This window comes from Somniosus microcephalus, chromosome 8 (genome assembly GCF_052327205.1).
Source record: "Somniosus microcephalus isolate GS21.2 chromosome 8, FLI_Smic_1.0, whole genome shotgun sequence".
Taxonomy (NCBI): domain Eukaryota; kingdom Metazoa; phylum Chordata; class Chondrichthyes; order Squaliformes; family Somniosidae; genus Somniosus; species Somniosus microcephalus.
In genome coordinates, this window is record NC_140994.1 from 75040785 (window position 1) to 75059004 (window position 18220).

The 18220-nt window shown below is 45.8% G+C and overlaps 1 protein-coding gene across 10 annotated transcripts in view; it reads right to left on the bottom strand.

The window, feature by feature from the left end:
- Positions 1-18220, bottom strand: part of pcdh15b (protocadherin-related 15b) — a 1235959-nt gene that overhangs the window by 86820 nt on the left and 1130919 nt on the right. For all 10 annotated transcript variants that reach the window (XM_085994900.1, XM_085994899.1, XM_085994897.1 and 7 more), the window contains 2 exons: positions 6042-6218; positions 2719-2937 (listed from right to left, as the gene is read on the bottom strand). In XM_085994900.1, the coding sequence (XP_085851026.1) occupies positions 2719-2937; positions 6042-6218 (396 nt within the window). The remainder of the gene's footprint in view (positions 1-2718; positions 2938-6041; positions 6219-18220) is intronic.

Below are 18220 nucleotides of genomic sequence, written 5' to 3' on the forward strand. Positions count from 1 at the left end.
GGAGAACAGTATTGCTCCTCTGGGCCCGGTACGGAAAGTCCGGGTCTCTGTTATCCCAGTTTCCCACTCCATGCCCCAGATGTGAAGCCATCGCAATATCCTCCATTCCCTATGGACTTACCTTGCTGCCGATGGGCCGCCCGATCTTTGATTCTCCCTACCCCTCCCCCTCAATAACCTCCAACCACCCCCATCAACCCCAACCCCACCCCAGCCAGCTGCTGCCTTCTGCCCAAAATGGGCGAGTATATTGCCAACAGCATTCAACTGAGTCCCAGCAGTTAAAATTTGCCGGGCCTCCGACGAAGACTCCCACGTGGGATTGGCATCTGTTCCGCCAAGATTTAAAAGCCGCCCTGTTGACTTGAATGGAAAAGAAAATCGAACAGGGTGTAAAACCGCCAGTCTAACTGCTAACGCCAGTTAAAATATCCCAGTGTCCCAAATCACCATAACCTTTGATTCTAATCACAACATACATTCTTTGTATAGTTATTCTGTGTATAGCTTTCTGCCGTTTATGCGTAGTTTTAAATAGATAACAGCCAATGCTGCTTTGTAACTGGTGCGTTTTTGGTGATTAAAGAGTACAATAAGTTGGTTCTTTCTTGGGTCATTTTGTAGTAGGTAACTTATTGTGCATGATGTCAATGTAGTAAAGCTGGTGGTTAATCATATTCTATTGGCTATAAACCAACTACATCAACAAACCGGAAATGAAATGGCTAAAAATAAATGTTTGTTACTTTCCTTAATTTACAATGTAATTTATTACCTACCAATTTAGGTTGTTTAACTGTACATGAAATTTTATGTGGATTCTAAAATCGTTTGGTTTATGAAACATTAGGTTAAAATATAATCAGGTGTGTAATCATGCGTTGTTTGGCTGCAATGCACCATCACGGAGTAACTAGATTGCTTATTAAGTTGATCATTATCTCCGTCACAAGTATTTAAGGTTAACATAGAATCAGAACATGCATTGACAAATATAATAATGAGTAAACCATATAAAAATAAAAGCTGTATACTTACTCCTTAAATCTGATTTAATGCAATAATGAGAAGAAGCAAGAAAAAAACATTGTTAAACAAATTTTTTTGGTGCTTTAGGCTCAAAATTAATTTCTTTGCTGTGCATGTATTATCAATGACAACACTGTAGGGCCAAAATTATGAGCTTCTGCCATAGGCACGCATGTGGGTTGGAGATAGTGCTGTAACACTGTAGCCCTAGTTGTATAATCTGCGCTCACCAATAGTGAGGATCTGGGCTGACAGAGGAGACCAAGAATTTCAGCCCTCACATTTAAAGGTACCATTTTAATCACTTCAATTAGTGATGCTGAGCCAAAATCCATCTGGAACATGAAAATCACAACTATTTAGTTTGATCCTTTAACACAATATCAGGATGTTTGAAAACAAACCAAACTCTGATCTACAAATTCTTTACAAGTCAGAGAGTCAACAAAGATTGCTCAATGACATGCAAATTCAATTGCCAAACATCACAACACAGACGCACAAAAAAAAGTAAAATAAATACTATGCTGGTATCTGCACATTGTTTTATAAATAAAATGAGATTGGAACAAAATCAGAAATGTGATTTTCTGGTGCTGGCAAGAAAGTCTGGGATAATTTGTTTTGTTCTGCGGTGAGTGACAGAATTTATGATAAGCCTGAAAATTTTAAAGAAGTAAAAGTTATATATAAATATGAAAAACTCAGAATGAAGGTTAAAATGTAATCAGGTGAGGCAGTGTGTTGGAACGCTAGCATGCGGTTCTAAGAGTGGAGGCATGCAGATTTGACGTCTTCTGGCTGAGTTCCTGTTCTCAGTCATACTGCTCTAGGGAGCTGCCAAGTGAAAGCCAGCAGGCAGCATCATTGTTGCACACCTCCTAAGGCCTACTGAGGAACAGCATCTGCCTCACCCTCTTTAGCTGCAAGAGGTATATGACTCGATAAGATCACCTAGGACTGAGAATGGAGGGATTTATACCAATCCAGAAAACTTTGCAAAAAAAAAAAATTTTAAAGTGTTTAAATGTTCTGTACTAAACTAACAGCACCTTGCAAACCCACAACCTCCACCATATGGAAGGGCAAGGGCAGCTGGTCCCCTCCAAGTCATACACCACCCTGACTTGGACATATATTGCCGTTCCTTCATTGTTGCGGGGTCATAATCCTGGAACTCCCTCCCTAACAACACCTTCGCCACACAGTTGGCAGTGGTTCAAGAAGAAGGCCCACCATCACCTTCTCAAGGGCAACTAGGGGTGGGCAATAAATGCCGGCCTTGCCAGCAACGCTAACATCCCTAGAATGAATTTTTTTAAAAGGTATTTGTACACCCTCCATTACTCCATTTTGTAAGTTATGTTTAGGTCTCCTTTGTCAGAGACCATGGCTCCATCAATGTCAATGCTGTGATAGCTGCAAGGAGCTGCCTCTTAAATTCCCCTCACCATGGACAAGTCACTCTTATTTATTTGCCATCCCAGATGGCCATGGAGAAACTGAGAACCAATTTGTGGGGAATTGCATTCTGTTCAACAGCACACAGCAAGACAAATGCACTCTATCACTGGCCCAAATAACACTGATTAAAGGTGACATGATGGAAAAAATACTTCAATTCAAGGAATAATGAATTAAATCACAGGTGTTAGTTAATACATAAAAGTGCATCAGTTGTGTACTCACTGTCTGTAGGTGACCATAACGATCAGAATAGCAGGTAAACAGCAGAGGATGATAATGATAGCCAGAGCCAGCAGAGCACCTTCCGTGTAACCCACAGCTTGTGCCTGTTTCTGTACATTTGCCACAACATCTGGCGTGCGAATTTCCAGAATACGACCTCCTTGTCCCAAGTAAGGCTGAAAGTCTTTGTTTATATCTAGAAGTTTGCCATCTAGGAATCTTTATCAATCACAAGCATGAATGTATGATTAAAGACTAAGGTGTATATTTTAAAACTGCAATTAATATTGATGTTAACTTGGCTTAAAAAATTACTTTATATGGTCCTGCTATTTACTTATTATTGCAATATGAAATCTATGGGGCATTGACACTACAAAATGGGTAGACACCTGGCAGATGAAATTTAATGCAGAGTGTGAAGTGATACATTTTGGTAGGAAGAATGAGGAGAGGCAATATGAACTAAATGGTACAATTTTAAAGGAGATGCAGGAACAGAGAGACCTGGGGGTGTACGAACACACATCTTTGAAGCTGACAGGACAAGTTGAGAAGGCTGTTAAAAAATGCATATGGGATCCTTGGCTTTATTAATAGAGGCATAGAGTACAAAAGCAAGGAAGTTATGCTAAACCTTTATAAAACACCGGTTAGGCCTCAGCTGGAGTATTGTGTTCAATTCTGGGCACCACACTTTAGGAAGGATGTCAAGGCCTTAGAGAGGGTGCAGAAGAGATTTATTAGAATGGTATCATGGATGAGGGGCTTCAGTTATTTGGAGTTTGGAGAGACTGCAGAACCTGGGGTTGTTCTCCTTGGAGCAGAAAAGGTTAAGAGGAGATTTGATAGAGGTTTTAAAAATCAACGGTTTTGATAGAGTAAATAAGAAGCAACTGTTTCCAGTGGCAGAAGGGTCAGTAACAATTTAAGCTGATTGGCAAAGGAAACAGAGGTGACATGAAGAAATATTTTTATACATAGTGAGTTGTTGTGATCTGGAATACACTGCCTGAAAGGGTGGGGGAAGCAGATTCAACAGTAACATTCAAAAGGGAATTGGATAAATACTAGAAGGGAAAACATTTGCAGTGCTATGGGGAAAGAGCAGGGGAGTGGGACTAATTAGATAGCTCTACCAAAGAGCTGGCACAGGCACGATGGGCCAAATGGCTTCCTTCTGTGTTGTATGATTCCATGATTCTAAATCGGGTGTTAAGGCCTAAACTGATTCTGTAGTGAACGCGGAGTGAAATTCCATCCTGTAGGAAGTTGTACTGCACATGGTTCTGGTGTCAAGTCAGGTCCCAACTTCAGATTCAGACTGCACATACAGCAAGGGCATTGAGAGCGAAAGAAGGAAGGAGGGGGGGCAGCAGATGGAACAGGAGGGGGAACAAGGAGTATAGCAGGTGGAGAATGGGAGAGAAGGAAGAGGAGGAAGGAGAAGAGGGGGAGTTGGAGAAGAGGATGGGAGGGGAGAAGGGAAAAAAGAATAAGTGGTGGAGGGGAGGAGAGGAGAAGCAGATGGGAGCAAGAGGGGAGGTGAGGATACAAGAGTTGAGCAGGTAGTTCAAAGGAATAGAGGTAGCGGATGGAGTCATTTTAATATTGTGTTACCCCCCCACCCCCACCCACTCCCTCCTCTACTCCTCTATTTGAGGTACTAAATGACAATGTTAAGCAGTCCTAGGTCATGGTTATCATTGTTAGATGCAGAGTAAAGCTCTCTCCCAAAGATATGTGAGTATAATTCTTGGAAAAATATTCCTACAGTGCGGCCATCAATTGTCAGTTCTTTGTAAAGGAAGAAAGAATTTGTATTTATATAGCGTCTTTCGTGAACTTAAGGCGTCCCAAAGCCAATGAATAACTGCTGAAGTCTTGTCACCATTATAATGTAGGAAAACATGGCAGCCAATTTGCACACAGCAAGTTCCCACAAAGCACCCTGAGATTAATGATGAGATAATCTGTTTATTGGTTGAGAGCTAAATAATGGCCAGGACACCAGGAGAATTCCCTGCTGTTCTTTGCATAGTGCCATGAGATCTTTTACCTTCACCTGAGAGGGCAGATAAGGCCTCAGTTTAACATTTCTTCCAAAAGACAGCACCTCCGACCGTGCAGCACTCTATTGGTGGGAGAGGGTTGTTCTCCAGCTTTAGAAACCAAGGTGTTAATCTCACTATTTTATGTTAGTTTCAACAGAAACAATCACAAATGCGAATTACGTTATTTTTCCACCAGGTGAATCGTTCCATGAGGATTTGTTAGTCTTACAGGTTACATTCTGGCCAATCAGGGCTTGGCTACACTAGCGCTCATTTGTGGGCATCTCAAGCGGCAGGGAGCAGTGCAGAAATGGTAAAAACTGCTGCTCTGAACTTAGTTGCTGCTCTCCACCAGTTTTAATGACCATCTCTGTCATCACTGTTGCTAAACAATAGCAGAGAGCATCCGTCACAGTTCTCATTAATGCGCACATAGGAAAGACCACCAACATTACTGTGAATGTAGACAAATGAACAGCATCCCAGAACATCTTTATGTGACACACTGCTTTTATAAGAAGTGGAAATTTGCAGTACATTTAAAATATTTCTTTCCATGTCGCATTTAAAAGAGACTGAGGAAAAGGTAATGATTACATTTTGTAAACATCCAGTGAAGGGTGCCTAGTATGTTGAAGTGTTTACAAATGAGCATGCAGTCAGGCAGCTCTCAGAGGTCCATTTTTGAAAGGAGAGTCTTGTCTGATAGAACAGAGACCATTACTTATGAATTTTGTTGAAAAATGAGACATTCGTTGCTGACATGAGAAGTTAGTGCTTTTTGTACAGATTAATTAATGGAAAATATCACAGGTTAAAAATCTTCCACTTCTGACACTGTAGGGGAGATTTAAATATATATAGGCATAGCAAATTGGTCAAACGTGCACTGCTTTAAGAATAAGGGAATCTGTAATATTAGCATATGAACACAACACATTTGAATGACATTCAGCTGTTGCTATTTTAGCAAAGTTATTAACTCAGTAAACAGGATAACACCCCATTAAAATAATTGACAAGAGGAACATCACACAAATGTGTCAGACAGTCATACGTTAACAATCACCAGCAGTGAGCTCTATTTTTTTCTGTTCAATATGGATTTTTCCCCTACAATAAAAATCCTTTAATTAACTCTGCTAACTTTCAGCATAAGATAAATATCTGTAGCACATGTTAATTCTAGATAAATACAGATACTGAGAAATAGGTTGCTTACTGGGTATTTAGCAAATTTTGAAACAATTATTAATTCTCTATACTTACTTGAAGAGCTCATTCCTTGATATGGCTCTGTTTGTCAAAGGGTCAATGGCATAAACCATCAGATCTGACTTAGAGTAGTCCTCTTCCTGAAAGCCATCTCCATGTCTGCGAGGCCCGATGGATTCCACTACTACTTTTGCACCTGGAATCTGATCTTGGACATAACGTTCCAAAATTCTAAGAACACAATTTTAATAAAATAGAAGTGAGTTACGTAGTATAGCTATTTGCCTGAAAGTACTTTACATTCATACTCATGTCTCACAATTGGAGATTTGGCACCTGGAAATTCAGTGTTTAGAAACTAAAGCCTCAAAGGGATTGCAGTGTGAGGCCCAGGCCCCATTTAAATATTCCAGCACTGTCTCCCGCCCGAAACTGGCAGGACTGACGACAGGGCTGGTGGACAGGAGCGGGAAATTGGCTCGGGGGCCTTAGGACACTGGAGACTCAAAGGAAGGGTCCTCGGCATAACCTCAGCGCTGGGCAAGGGCTTTGGTAGTTGATGGTAATGCACAAAGGGAGAGACAAGGCCAGGGCTGGAGAGGCCCAAGGATCCCTTGAGGAGCCTGGTTGGGGTTGGTGGGGGTAGCACGCCTGCTCACTCTGAGCCACAAGGAATTTTTACAAAAGTAATTTTGGAAAACTCATCGTGGATATTTCTGGCCAGTCGGCACCTCCCGCCGTGGTTTGGCTGTCAGGTTTCACACCCGGTGGATCTCCAACTCCACATTAAAATCACGTTGTGGCACCAATGACATCATCCTGCCTTTCAAGTCTGCCTGTAGTGGGAGCCTAGGCAGACTTGAAAGACAGCGAAGGTGAAATGGCGCCGGGCATGAACGGAACGAACTCAGGCTGGTAGGTTGACTCGGCCTAATCTTAAACCTTCCCACGCACTGTTCTCACTGGGCAAGGGGTTTAAAATCGAGGCTCTCAAGTGTCCCTTTATTATACACATACATGCTGACAGAGCTGAAGAGCAGCCCTCATAAATCTATATACATAGTTTCTATTAAATGAATAATCAGTTAATTTCCCTGACATTACATATTTTAATAAATCCAAATCAAAATTGTGGGTGCAATTTTGCTGTGTTTGAATTTGTAAAAAATTTGACCAAACACGACACACCTGTATAATGCTCTTTGCACCTTTTCCAACAGCTAGTTGCCTACTGAAGTGGTAAAAATTACAACTGGCCGTCAATGGCACAACAAGGATCTCTTTTCACTGTCTAGGTCAGTGAGGTTTAGCCCAACAGTATTGCAGAAAAAACCCTGAAATATTGGGGCCTGGAGGAGGCCTACAAAAGTCATAGAAACATAGAAGATAGAAGCAGGAGTAGGCCATTCGGCCCCTCGAGCCTGTTCCGCCATTTAATGAGATCATGGCTGATCATCCAAATTCAGTACCCTGTCCCTGCTTTCTCCCTATATCCCTTGATCCCTTTAGCCTTAAGAAATATATCCAACTCCTTCTTGAATATATTTAATGAATTGGCCTCAACTGCCTTGTGTGGTAGAGAATTCCACAGGTTCACCACTCTCTGGGTGAAGAAATTCTTCCTCATCTCAGTCCTATATGGCTTACCCCTTACCCTTAGACTGTGACCCCTGGTTCTGGACTCCCCCACAATCGGGAACATCCTTCCTGCATCTAGTCTGTTTAGTCCTGTTAGAATTTTATAAGTTTCAATGAGATCCCCTCTCATTCTTCTAAACTCTAGCGAATATAAGCCTAATTGACCGAATCTCTCCTCATACGTCATTCCTGCCATCCCAGGTATCAGCCTGGTGAATCTTTGCTGCACGCTCTCCATGGCAAGAACATCCTTCCTCAGATAAGGTGACCAAAACTGCACACAATACTCAAGGTGTGGTCTCACCAAGGCACTGTACAACTGCAGCAAGACATCCTTGCTCCTGTACTCAAATCCACTCGCTATGAAGGCCAACATACCATTTGCCTTCTTAACCGCCTGCTGCACCTGCATGCTTACCTTCAGCGACTGGTGCACAAGGACACCCAGATCTCGTTGCACTTCCCCTTTCCCCAAATGTTGTGTATTTTGAATGTGTATTAGAATTGTCCCACATGGGATACCGTAGTGGTGATTTGCAATGCACTATGGGAAATGTAGAGCATTGAGTGAAGAAGCACATTGTAAATAAAATGGCCGTTAACTAAACTCTCCACCCCGGAGTCTTTCTTAATTGTTATATAGATAAGGGTATAAAACCCCTTGAGACACAACAAAACTGGCGACGAGGATGACGGACTTGCGCATCACTTTGCACTGGAATCGGCGATGTTTAAAGTAAGAAGTTCCTGTCTTTTCTTAATGGCGCGCCCGCAGTTTAGTGCTGATGCAATCGCCTCGTAAAGGTGGCAGTTCGTGTGTTACACAAATAAGAAGGGGGAGAGTAACGATACAGTGAAACGAAGTGGAGGAAAAGGACTGTAAAAATTAAAAAAAAGTGGAGAAAAAGGACTGTAACGAAAAAAAAAGGAAAACAAAATGGCTATGCTAACCGGAGCGTTTGGACCATTTGAAGAAATGGCGGAGCAATGGAGTGCTTATACAGAGCGTTTCGGATATTTCGTGACTGCAAATGGCATTAAAGATGACGTGAAAGTGACGACGTTCCTCAGTGTGATCGGTGCAAAAACATTTGGCTTGTTACGGAGTTTGATGCACCCGGATAAGCCCGGCGCTGAGACATATGATCAGATTGTGGAAGTTTTGGAAACACATTTCGCACCCAAGCCGCTGCTGATTGCCGAGTGGTTCAGGTTTCACAAACGAAACCAAGGGGAGGGTGAGTCCATAGCCGAATATGTTGCAGTGCTAAAGAAGCTAACTGAGCATTGTGAGTTTGGTGAAACTCTAAATGACACTGTCCGTGATAGGTTTGTGTGTGGATTAAGATGTGAAGCAACACAGAAGCACTTGCTCACGACTGACAAACTGACGCTTAAATCAGCAGTGGAGCTCGCTGTGTCTATGAAGTTAGCAGCTAAAGATGCACAGCTGTTGGGGGCTGCAACAAGAGTGCACAGGGTAGCAGCTACACCGGATAAGCATGCAAGGGGCGCCAGAGAGTGTTACAGATGTGGAAGGTCAGGTCATCAGCCATCTGACTGCTGGTGTAAAGACTTGACCTGTCGGAAATGTGAAAAGAAAGGACACATTGAACGTGTGTGTAAAGGGCAAAGCAAACAATCCTACACAGAGACACACAAAAACAAACAAGGAAACACATCCAACTGGCGTTCTAAAAAGAAAAACCTACACATGGTGAAACAAGAACAGGAAGACAGTGACACAGACTCTGATGGGGAGCTGAATCTCCATGTGTTAACGGTGAATGGAGGCTCATCAGGCTATGGAGTCATTCCACTACTAGAGGGAATACCGGTCAAAATGGAGCTGGATACGGGGGCCGCTGTCTCCTTGATTTCAGAGAAGCTATTCAAAGAAAAACTGAACCACCTATCACTGATGCCGGCCAAGCTCATCTTAAAGACCTACACTGGGGAAACAGTCCCAATGCTGGGTAAGACGGAGGTCAAGGTGGAGCTTAATGGACAAACCGTGATGCTGCCAGTTTATGTGGTCAAGAGTGACTATCCATCCCTGATGGGCAGGCCATGGTTGGAGAAAATTCATCTGGATTGGAAAAAAGTGAATGCGGTGTCAGTCGAAGAGGCGGGGCTAGCGGCAGTGTTGACAAAGCATGCGGCTGTCTTTGACGGAGAATTGGGGAGTATGAAGGGGATTACGGTCAAACTCAAGGTGAAGCCTGACAGCCAGCCACGATTCCTGAAGGCCAGGAACGTTCCCTACGCCCTCAGACCAAAGGTGGAGGCTGACCTGGAGCGTCTGGTCAAGATAGGGGTCCTGGTGCCGATTTCGCACAGTGAGTGGGCCACGCCCGTGGTACCAATGATGAAGAGTGACGGCGTGGTTCGCTTATGTGGAGATTTCAAAGTAACAGTGAATCCTGTGCTCTCAGCTGAACAGTACCCCCTCCCCATCATTGAAGATCTTTTCGCGGGTCTAGCAGGCGGTCAGAAGTTTTGCAAGATTGATCTATGCCAAGCCTACTTGCAGATGCATGTAGAAGAGGACTCACAGAAGTACCTCACCATCACCACCCACAAGGGCCTCTACAGGTACTGCCGCCTACCCTTTGGTATAACGTCAGCACCAGCATTGTTTCAGCGGGCTATGGACCAGATCTTAAGCGGCATTCCAGGGGTACAATGTTATCTCGACGATATCCTTGTCACAGGAAAGGACGACAATGAGCATCTGCAGAACCTGACGAAGACACTGGGAAGACTTGGAGAATATGGCTTACGCGTTCGCAAGGACAAATGCAAATTTTTCAAGCCATCAGTGGAGTACCTAGGCCATGTCATCGATGCGGACGGCCTACACACAGCACCGTCGAAAGTGAAAGCCATTGCCGACGCTCCTGCACCTACAAATGTCGGCCAGCTGCGGTCATTCTTAGGTCTCCTGAACTATTACAGAAAGTTTATTCCACAGATGGCATCACTGTTGAAGCCATTACATGAGTTGCTGTGTCAGGGCAAGGCCTGGGCGTGGACGAAGGAGTGCGAAGCTGCATTCAAGAAAGCCAAAGCAGCTTTGACTGATCCCAGAGTGTTGACGCACTTTGACCAGTCGTTGCAGATTCAGCTGGCCTGTGATGCGTCGCCTTATGGCGTCGGCGCGGTCGTGTCCCACATCTTTCCCTCAGGCGAAGAGAAGCCGATTGCATTCGCGTCAAGATCCCTGAGCAAGGCGGAGGTGAAATACCCGCAGATCGAAAAAGAGGCTTTGGGCATCATCTTTGGAATCAAAAAGTTCCATCACTACTTGTTCAGAAGGAAATTCACCTTGCTGACGGATCATCATCCTCTGACATCGATCTTTGGTCCACACACAGGAATACCCTCCCTGGCAGCATGCAGGATGCAGCACTGGACGCTGATGTTAAGCGCTAACAATTACATCATCAAATACCAGAGGTCAGCAGCACATGGCAATGCGGATGGATTGTCAAGACTTCTGCTGCCTGTGCCCTCTGAAGGCTGTGAGCAGAAGATTTTCTACTTTGACATGGTGAGCAATGCCCCTGTCACGGCCCGGCAGGTCAAGAAAGAGACCAGAGTGGACCCTACGCTATCCAAGGTGCTGGATCGGGTGATGCGAGGAGACGGATCACGGGTGTCAGACGCACCACCTGAGCTCCTACCTTACCTGTCAAGAGGGAAGGAATTGTCTGTCACGTCAGGATGCCTCCTTTGGGGCATGCGAGTGATCATACCACCAAAGCTGCGGAAACATGTCCTCAACGAGCTGCACTCAGGACATTGTGGTATTGTCCGGATGAAGGAGCTGGCACGAAGCTACTTCTGGTGGCCCGGTCTGGATCATGAAATTGAAGTTGAAGCAAAATCATGCGAGACAACCAGGGATACGCCAAGAACAGCACCACTGCATCCATGGAAATGGCCGGCGACAACGTGGCAACGGATCCATCTGGACTTCGCGGGACCAGTGGAAGGAGCGATGTTCCTGGTCGCGGTGGACTCAGTTTCCAAATGGCCGGAGGTTGCAGTAATGTCTACTACCACTACGGAGAAAACCATCGAGACTCTGAGAGAGATGTTCGGGCGATTTGGTCTGCCGGAGCAGATCGTAACCGACAATGGAACACAGTTCACATCCCAGGAGATGGAGGAGTTCCTCAAGAGCAATGGAATCCAGCACATGTTCTCCGCGCCTTATCATCCATCCATGAATGGATTGGCGGAGAGATTTGTCAGAACGCTGAAACGCGCGTTGAAAGCGGCTAGAAGTGATGCTCCTCCAAAGCAGCGCCTGAATGCTTTCTTGCTGAAATAACGAAACACGCCTCATGCTACGACTGGAGCATCTCCTGCTTACCTACTCATGGGAAGGCAGCTACGGACACGCCTTGACCTGCTGAGGCCAACGTCCACAGAAGCAGTGGTGCACGCCAATCAGCAGGATCAAATCAGCAGATGAGCTCAGAGGTGCAAAGAACGACACTTTTTGGTGGGGGGCAAAGTCCTCGCGCGTATCTACACCACCCTGGAGCGGTGGGTCCCGGCTACGGTCATTCAAAAGACGGGCCCGTTTCATACCGAGTCCGCACCGGAGACAACCGAACATGGAGATGGCATGTAGACCAGTTACTGCCAAGACAGTCGCCACAGGTAACCCAAGAAACAGAGGATCAAGGACCTGCTGGGTGCTCCAGCAGGGACTGGTCATCCAACTCTGAGATGGTGGCACCATCCACTCTTGTACCATTGAGGGAGGAAGCCATGCCTGCAGGGTCACGGGAGAGCCAGCCAGAGCCTGCTCCTGAGACTAGGCATTACCCCCAAAAAGAAAGGCAGCCTCCAGAGCGCCTTAGTTACAGTTAGCGTTAACCTGTGTACATGGGGCAGAATAATCCCCAGGGTTAGCGGAATGTAGAGGCAGTCTACCCTCTCTTCCAAAGTTATAGTCATTTTCAGTTATTCTGTTTTGTGGACATTCTATTTTAAGGGGGAGGAAATATGTTGTGTATTTTGAATGTGTATTAGAATGTCCCACATGGGACACCATAGTGGTGATTTGCAATGCACTATGGGAAATGTAGTGCATTGAGTGAAGAAGCACATCTATATGTGATCTTGGGTTCATGTCACGCTACATGTAACCCCACCTGACGCAGGGTCATCCAGACTCGAGTCGACATTGGCTTGTTCTCTCTACACAGATGCGGCCGGACCTGCTGTGATTTCCAGAAAAAAAAATGTTTTTTGTCTGTTTTTCTGTTTTTCATACAGACCCCAGCATCTGCAATATTTGACCCCTTGTGACCCCACCTCATTGTTCTTTGATGTAATGTTTTCCTGACTGATCTGTTTGGACACCATTCACACCTTTGATTGCTGTGATTATCTCTCTGCCGAGGTGTGATAAATGGCAGTTGGAAAGGTTACCTGTAAACATCTGACATTATTCTCTGACTATATAAGCTGTGTCTTTATGCATTTCTCCACTTCACCTGACGAAGGAGCAGCGCTCCGAAAGCTTGTGATTTCAAATAAAGCTGTTGGACTATAACCTGGTGTTGTGTGACTTCTTACATTTGTCCACCCCAGTCCAACTCCGGCATCTCCACACTATATCTCATCTCTAAAATCTCTATAAAAGGATAGTGGTGTCTGTCTGTCTGTCTGTCTGTGCATCACTCAAAAGTTATAGAGCGTACCTACACATATGTTATATCAAAAGAAAGGTTATGATTAGGAGGGTGGCTTAGGCATATTTACTTTTTGGCCAGACAAAAATTGTTCGGACAGTAGACAAAAAACTTTCAAAATTCTGCTCATTAGCGGTTGGCCAATCATACGGGGGAAATCCGCTCATTAGCATTGAGTGACGTGAAAGTTGACCAATCCTACAGGGGGAGCGCGCTGCGTCACGGGGGGCGTTTCATGGCGTGTGTGGGCGGGGCCTAATCTTTCAAACTGCCGTTAATTCGGCCATCTTTACCTCAGCTTTTACTTTTATTCACATTTTAACAGCTGCCACCTTCCTCTTCTATATGGCTTAATGCCAGATCATGTAGTGCAGTTGTCTTTTTAGCTATGGGGTGCTTAAAAACCTAAACTTTAATACAGGGAACTAAGGAAAAGAACAAATTAATTCAGTTTTAAACAGTATTTAGGAACAGTTAGAAATGAAGTGATCCATTTCAAGTATGAAGGAACTCAGTTGTCTTCCAGGGAAGGTCTCCCCACCTTGTGGAGCTGGAGGCCCCCCCCTCGGCCCGGTCCTCGGCTCCGTTTGCGGCCGGGGACTCGGGCTTTCCCCCCCTCGGCCCGGTCCCGGGGCTCGGCTCCGTTTGCGGCCGGGGACTCGGGCTCTCCCCCCCTCGGCCCGGTCCCGGGGCTCGGCTCCGTTTGCGCCCGCGGGCCGTTGACTCGGCCTTTTCCCCCCTCGGCCCTGTCCCGGGTCTCAGCTCCGTTTGCGGCCACGGGCCGGGGACTCGGCCATTCCCCCCCTCGCCCCGGGGCTCGGCTCCGTTTGCAGCCGCGGGCCGGGGACTCGGCCTTTCCCCCCCTCGGCCCGGTCCTGCGGCTCGGTTCAGTGTCTGGGCCTGAGGCGCTAGGGAGGGAGAGGGGAGGGAGGGAGAGGGGAGGGAGGGACAGAGAGGAAAGCAGGGAGAGACAGGGGGGAGGGAGAGAGAGGGGGAGGGAGGGAGAGAGAGGGAGAGAGGCAGGGAGAGGAGAGGGGGAGAGCGAGAGGGGAGGGAGGGAGAGAGACGGAGGGAGAGAGAGCGGGGAGGGAGGGGGAGAGGGGAGAGACAGGGGCAGGGAGAGAGAGAGGGGTGAGAGAGAGGGGCAGGGAGAGAGAGGGGGAGGGAGAGAGAGAGGGTGAGGGAGGGAAAGAGTGAGGGGGTGGGAGAGGGAGGGAGAGCTCGCCTTCTTCCTTCCTTCACGGGGGTCTATCGGGCCAGGCCGGAGGCGCTCCTTCCCCCCCTCTCTCTCCAGGCTAATCCCAAACTAAATCCAGCAATCTCTCTCTCTCTTCCCCCCCGTCTCTCTCTTCTCCCCCCAGTCTCTCTCTCTCTCTCTCTCTTCCCCCGTCTCTCTCTTCTCCCCCCAGTCTCTCTCTCTCTCTCTCTCTTCCCCCATCTCTCTCGTCTCCCCCAGTCTCTCTCTCTCTCCCCCCCAGTCTCTCTCTCTCCCCCCAGTCTCTCTCTCCCTCTCTCCCCCGTCTCTCTCTCTCTCACTCCCCCGTCTCTCTCTCTCTCTCTCTTCCCCCCAGTCTCTCTCTCTCTCTCTTCCCCCCAGTCGCTCTCTCTCTCTCCCCCCCAGTCTCTCTCTCTCTCTCCCCCCGTCTCTCTCTCTCTCCCCCCGTCTCTCTCTCTCTCCCCCCAGTCTCTCTCTCTCTCCCCCAGTCTCTCTCTCTCTCCCCCCAGTCTCTCTCTCTCTCCCCCCCCAGTCTCTCTCTCTCTCTCCCCCAGTCTCTCTCTCTCTCTCCCCCCCAGTCTCTCTCTCCCTCCCCCCCATCTCTCTCTTCTCCCCCCCTCTCTCTGTTCTCCCCCCCATCTCTCTGTTCTCCCCCCAGTCTCTCTCTCGATCCCCGGGCCTCTCTCCTCCCCCCCCAGTCTCTCTCTCTCTCTTTCCCTCTCTCTCTCTCCTTCCCACACAGACAGACAGGCAGACAAACGCATTTATATATATAAAAATTATTTCTACTTTTTTCATAACAACATGCCCTCAAAAAACCCTCGGCACCGCCGGGCACTCCAGCTAGTTGTAAATAAAATGGCCGTAAACTAAACTCTCCACCCCGGAGTCCTCCTTAATTGTTATATAGGTAAGGGTAAAAAACCCCTTGAGACAACACCAATCTATTGCCGTTCAGATAATAATCTGTCTTCCTGTTTTTGCCACCGAAGTGGATAACCTCGCATTTATCCACATTATACTGCATTTGCCATGCATCTGCCCAATCACCCAACCTGCCCAAATCATACTGGAGTTTCTTTGCATCCTCCTCACAGCACACATGCCCACCCAGCTTTGTGTCATCTGCAAACTTGGAGATATTACATCTAGTTCCCTCATCTAGATCATTTATATATATTGTGAATAGCTGGGGTCCTAGCACCGATCCCTGTGGTACCCCACTAGTCACTGCCTGCCACTTGGAAAAAGACCCGTTTATTCCAACTCTTTGCTTCCTGTCTGCCAACCAGTTCTCTATCCAAGACATTACCTTACTCCCAATCCTGTGTGCTTTAACTTTGCACACTAATCTCTTATGCGGGACCTTATCGAAAGCCTTCTGAAAGTCCAAATACACTACATCCACTGGTTCTCCCTTATCTATTCTACCAGTTACATCACCAAAAAATTCCAGTAGATTAGTCAAGCATGATTTATCTTTTGTAAATCCATGTTGACTTTGTCCGATCCTGTCACTGTTTTCCAAGTGCTCTGCTATTACATCTTTTATAATGGACTCTAGCATTTTCCCCACTACCGATGTCAGATTTATCGGTCTATAATTCCCTGTTTTCTCTCTACCACCTTTTTTAAATAGTGGGGCTACATTAGTTATCCTCCAATCCATGGGAACTGTTCCAGAGTCTACAGAATTTTGGAAGATGACCAGCAATGCATCTGCTATTTCTGGGGCCACTTCCTTAAGTACCCTAGGATGTAGATTAGCAGGCCCTGGGGATTTCTCGGCCTTCAATCCCATCAATTTCCGTAACACCATTTCCCTACAAATACTGATTTCATTCAATTCCTCCCTCTCATTAGACCCTATGTTCCCCGACATCTCTGGGAGGTTATTTGTGTCCTCCTTTGTGAAGACAGAACCAAAGTATGTATTTAATTGGACTGCTATTTCTTTGTTCCCCATTATAATTTCCCCTGATTCTGACTGTAAGTGACCTACGCTTGACTTCACCAATCTTTTTCTCTTCACATATCTATAGAAGCTTTTACAGTCACTTTTTATGTTCCCTGAAAGCTTACTCTCATAATCTATTTCCTCCTCTTAATTAATCCCTTTGTCCTCCTTTGCTGAATTTTAAACTGCTCCCCATCCTCAGGTTTGCTGCTTTTTCTGGCCAAATTATATGTCCTCTCCTTGGATCTTATGCTATCCCTAATTTCCCTTGTTAGCCACGGTTGAGTCACCTTTTTTGTTTTAGTTTTATGCCAAGCAGGGATGAACAAATTCTGTAGTTCATCCATGCAATCTTTAAATGATTGCCATTGCCTATCCGCCGTCAACCCTTTAAGTAACGTTCCCCAATCCATCCTAGCCAACTCGTGCCTCATACCATCGTAGTTTCCTTTATTTAAATTCAGGACCCTAGTCTCTGAGTCAACTACTTCACTCTCCATTTTAGTGAAGAATTCTATCATATTATGATCGCTCCTCCCCAAGGGCCTCACACAACAAGATTGCTAATTAATCCTTTCTCATTACATAATACCCAGTCTAAGATGGCTTGATCTCTAGTTGGTTCCTCGACATATTGGTCCAGGAAACCATCCCAGTATACACTCTAGGAATTCCTCCTCCACAGTATTGTTACTAATTTGGTTAGCCCAATCCAGATGTAGATTAAAGTTATCCATGATAACTGCTGTGCCCTTATTGCACGCGTCTCTAATTTCTCATTTAATGCCATCCCCAACCTCAGCTTTACTGTTTGGGGGTCTGTATACAACTCTCACTAACGTTTTCTGCCCCTTGGTATTTCTCAGCTCTGCCCATACAGATTCCACATCATCAGAGCTAATATCCTTCCTTACTATTGTGTTAATCTGCTCTTTAACCAGCAATGCTACCCCACCTCCTTTTCCTTGTTTCCTGTCCTTCCTGAATATTGACTACCCCTGGATGTTGAATTCCCAGCCTTGGTCATCCTGGAGCCATGTCTCTGTAATCCCAATTATATCATATCCATTTACATCTATTTGCGCAGCTAATTCATCCACCTTATTACGAATGCTCCTCGCATTAAGACACAAAGCCTTCAGCCTTGACTTTTTAACACTCTTAGTCCTTTTAGAATTATTATTTACTGTGGCCCTGTTTGATTTACACCCTTGATTTCTCTGCCTTCCACCTTTGCTTTTCTCCTTCCTGTCTTTTGTTTCTATCCTTGCTTCCCTTTCCTCTGTCTCCCTGCACAGGTTCCCAACCCCCTGCCATTTTAGTTTAAACCCTCCCCAATAGCAGTCCCTTGGACTGTGGGGTTAATCGGATCAACCAGGACTTGACCATTGCAGAAAACTAGGAGAAGGTCCGGAAGAACCTTTACCACTGGACAAACATCACCAAGGGAAGGCAAGAATATCACCATGTCTTAGTATAGAAGGGAAGGACATATATTGGCATCGCCTTTAGATTTCAGTTATTGCACAAAAGGGGAAAGAATTTCCAGATGAGGTCAAAGCTTCTTAATAAACAAATGAAGGTTATATATGGGTGTTGCATTGAAGTCCAAGTTGTTAAAGATAGCAATGAAAACCACCATTCTCACACAGGGAGGTGAATACATTTCCAAATCTTAACTCCTTAATATAGAGATGAAGGATATACA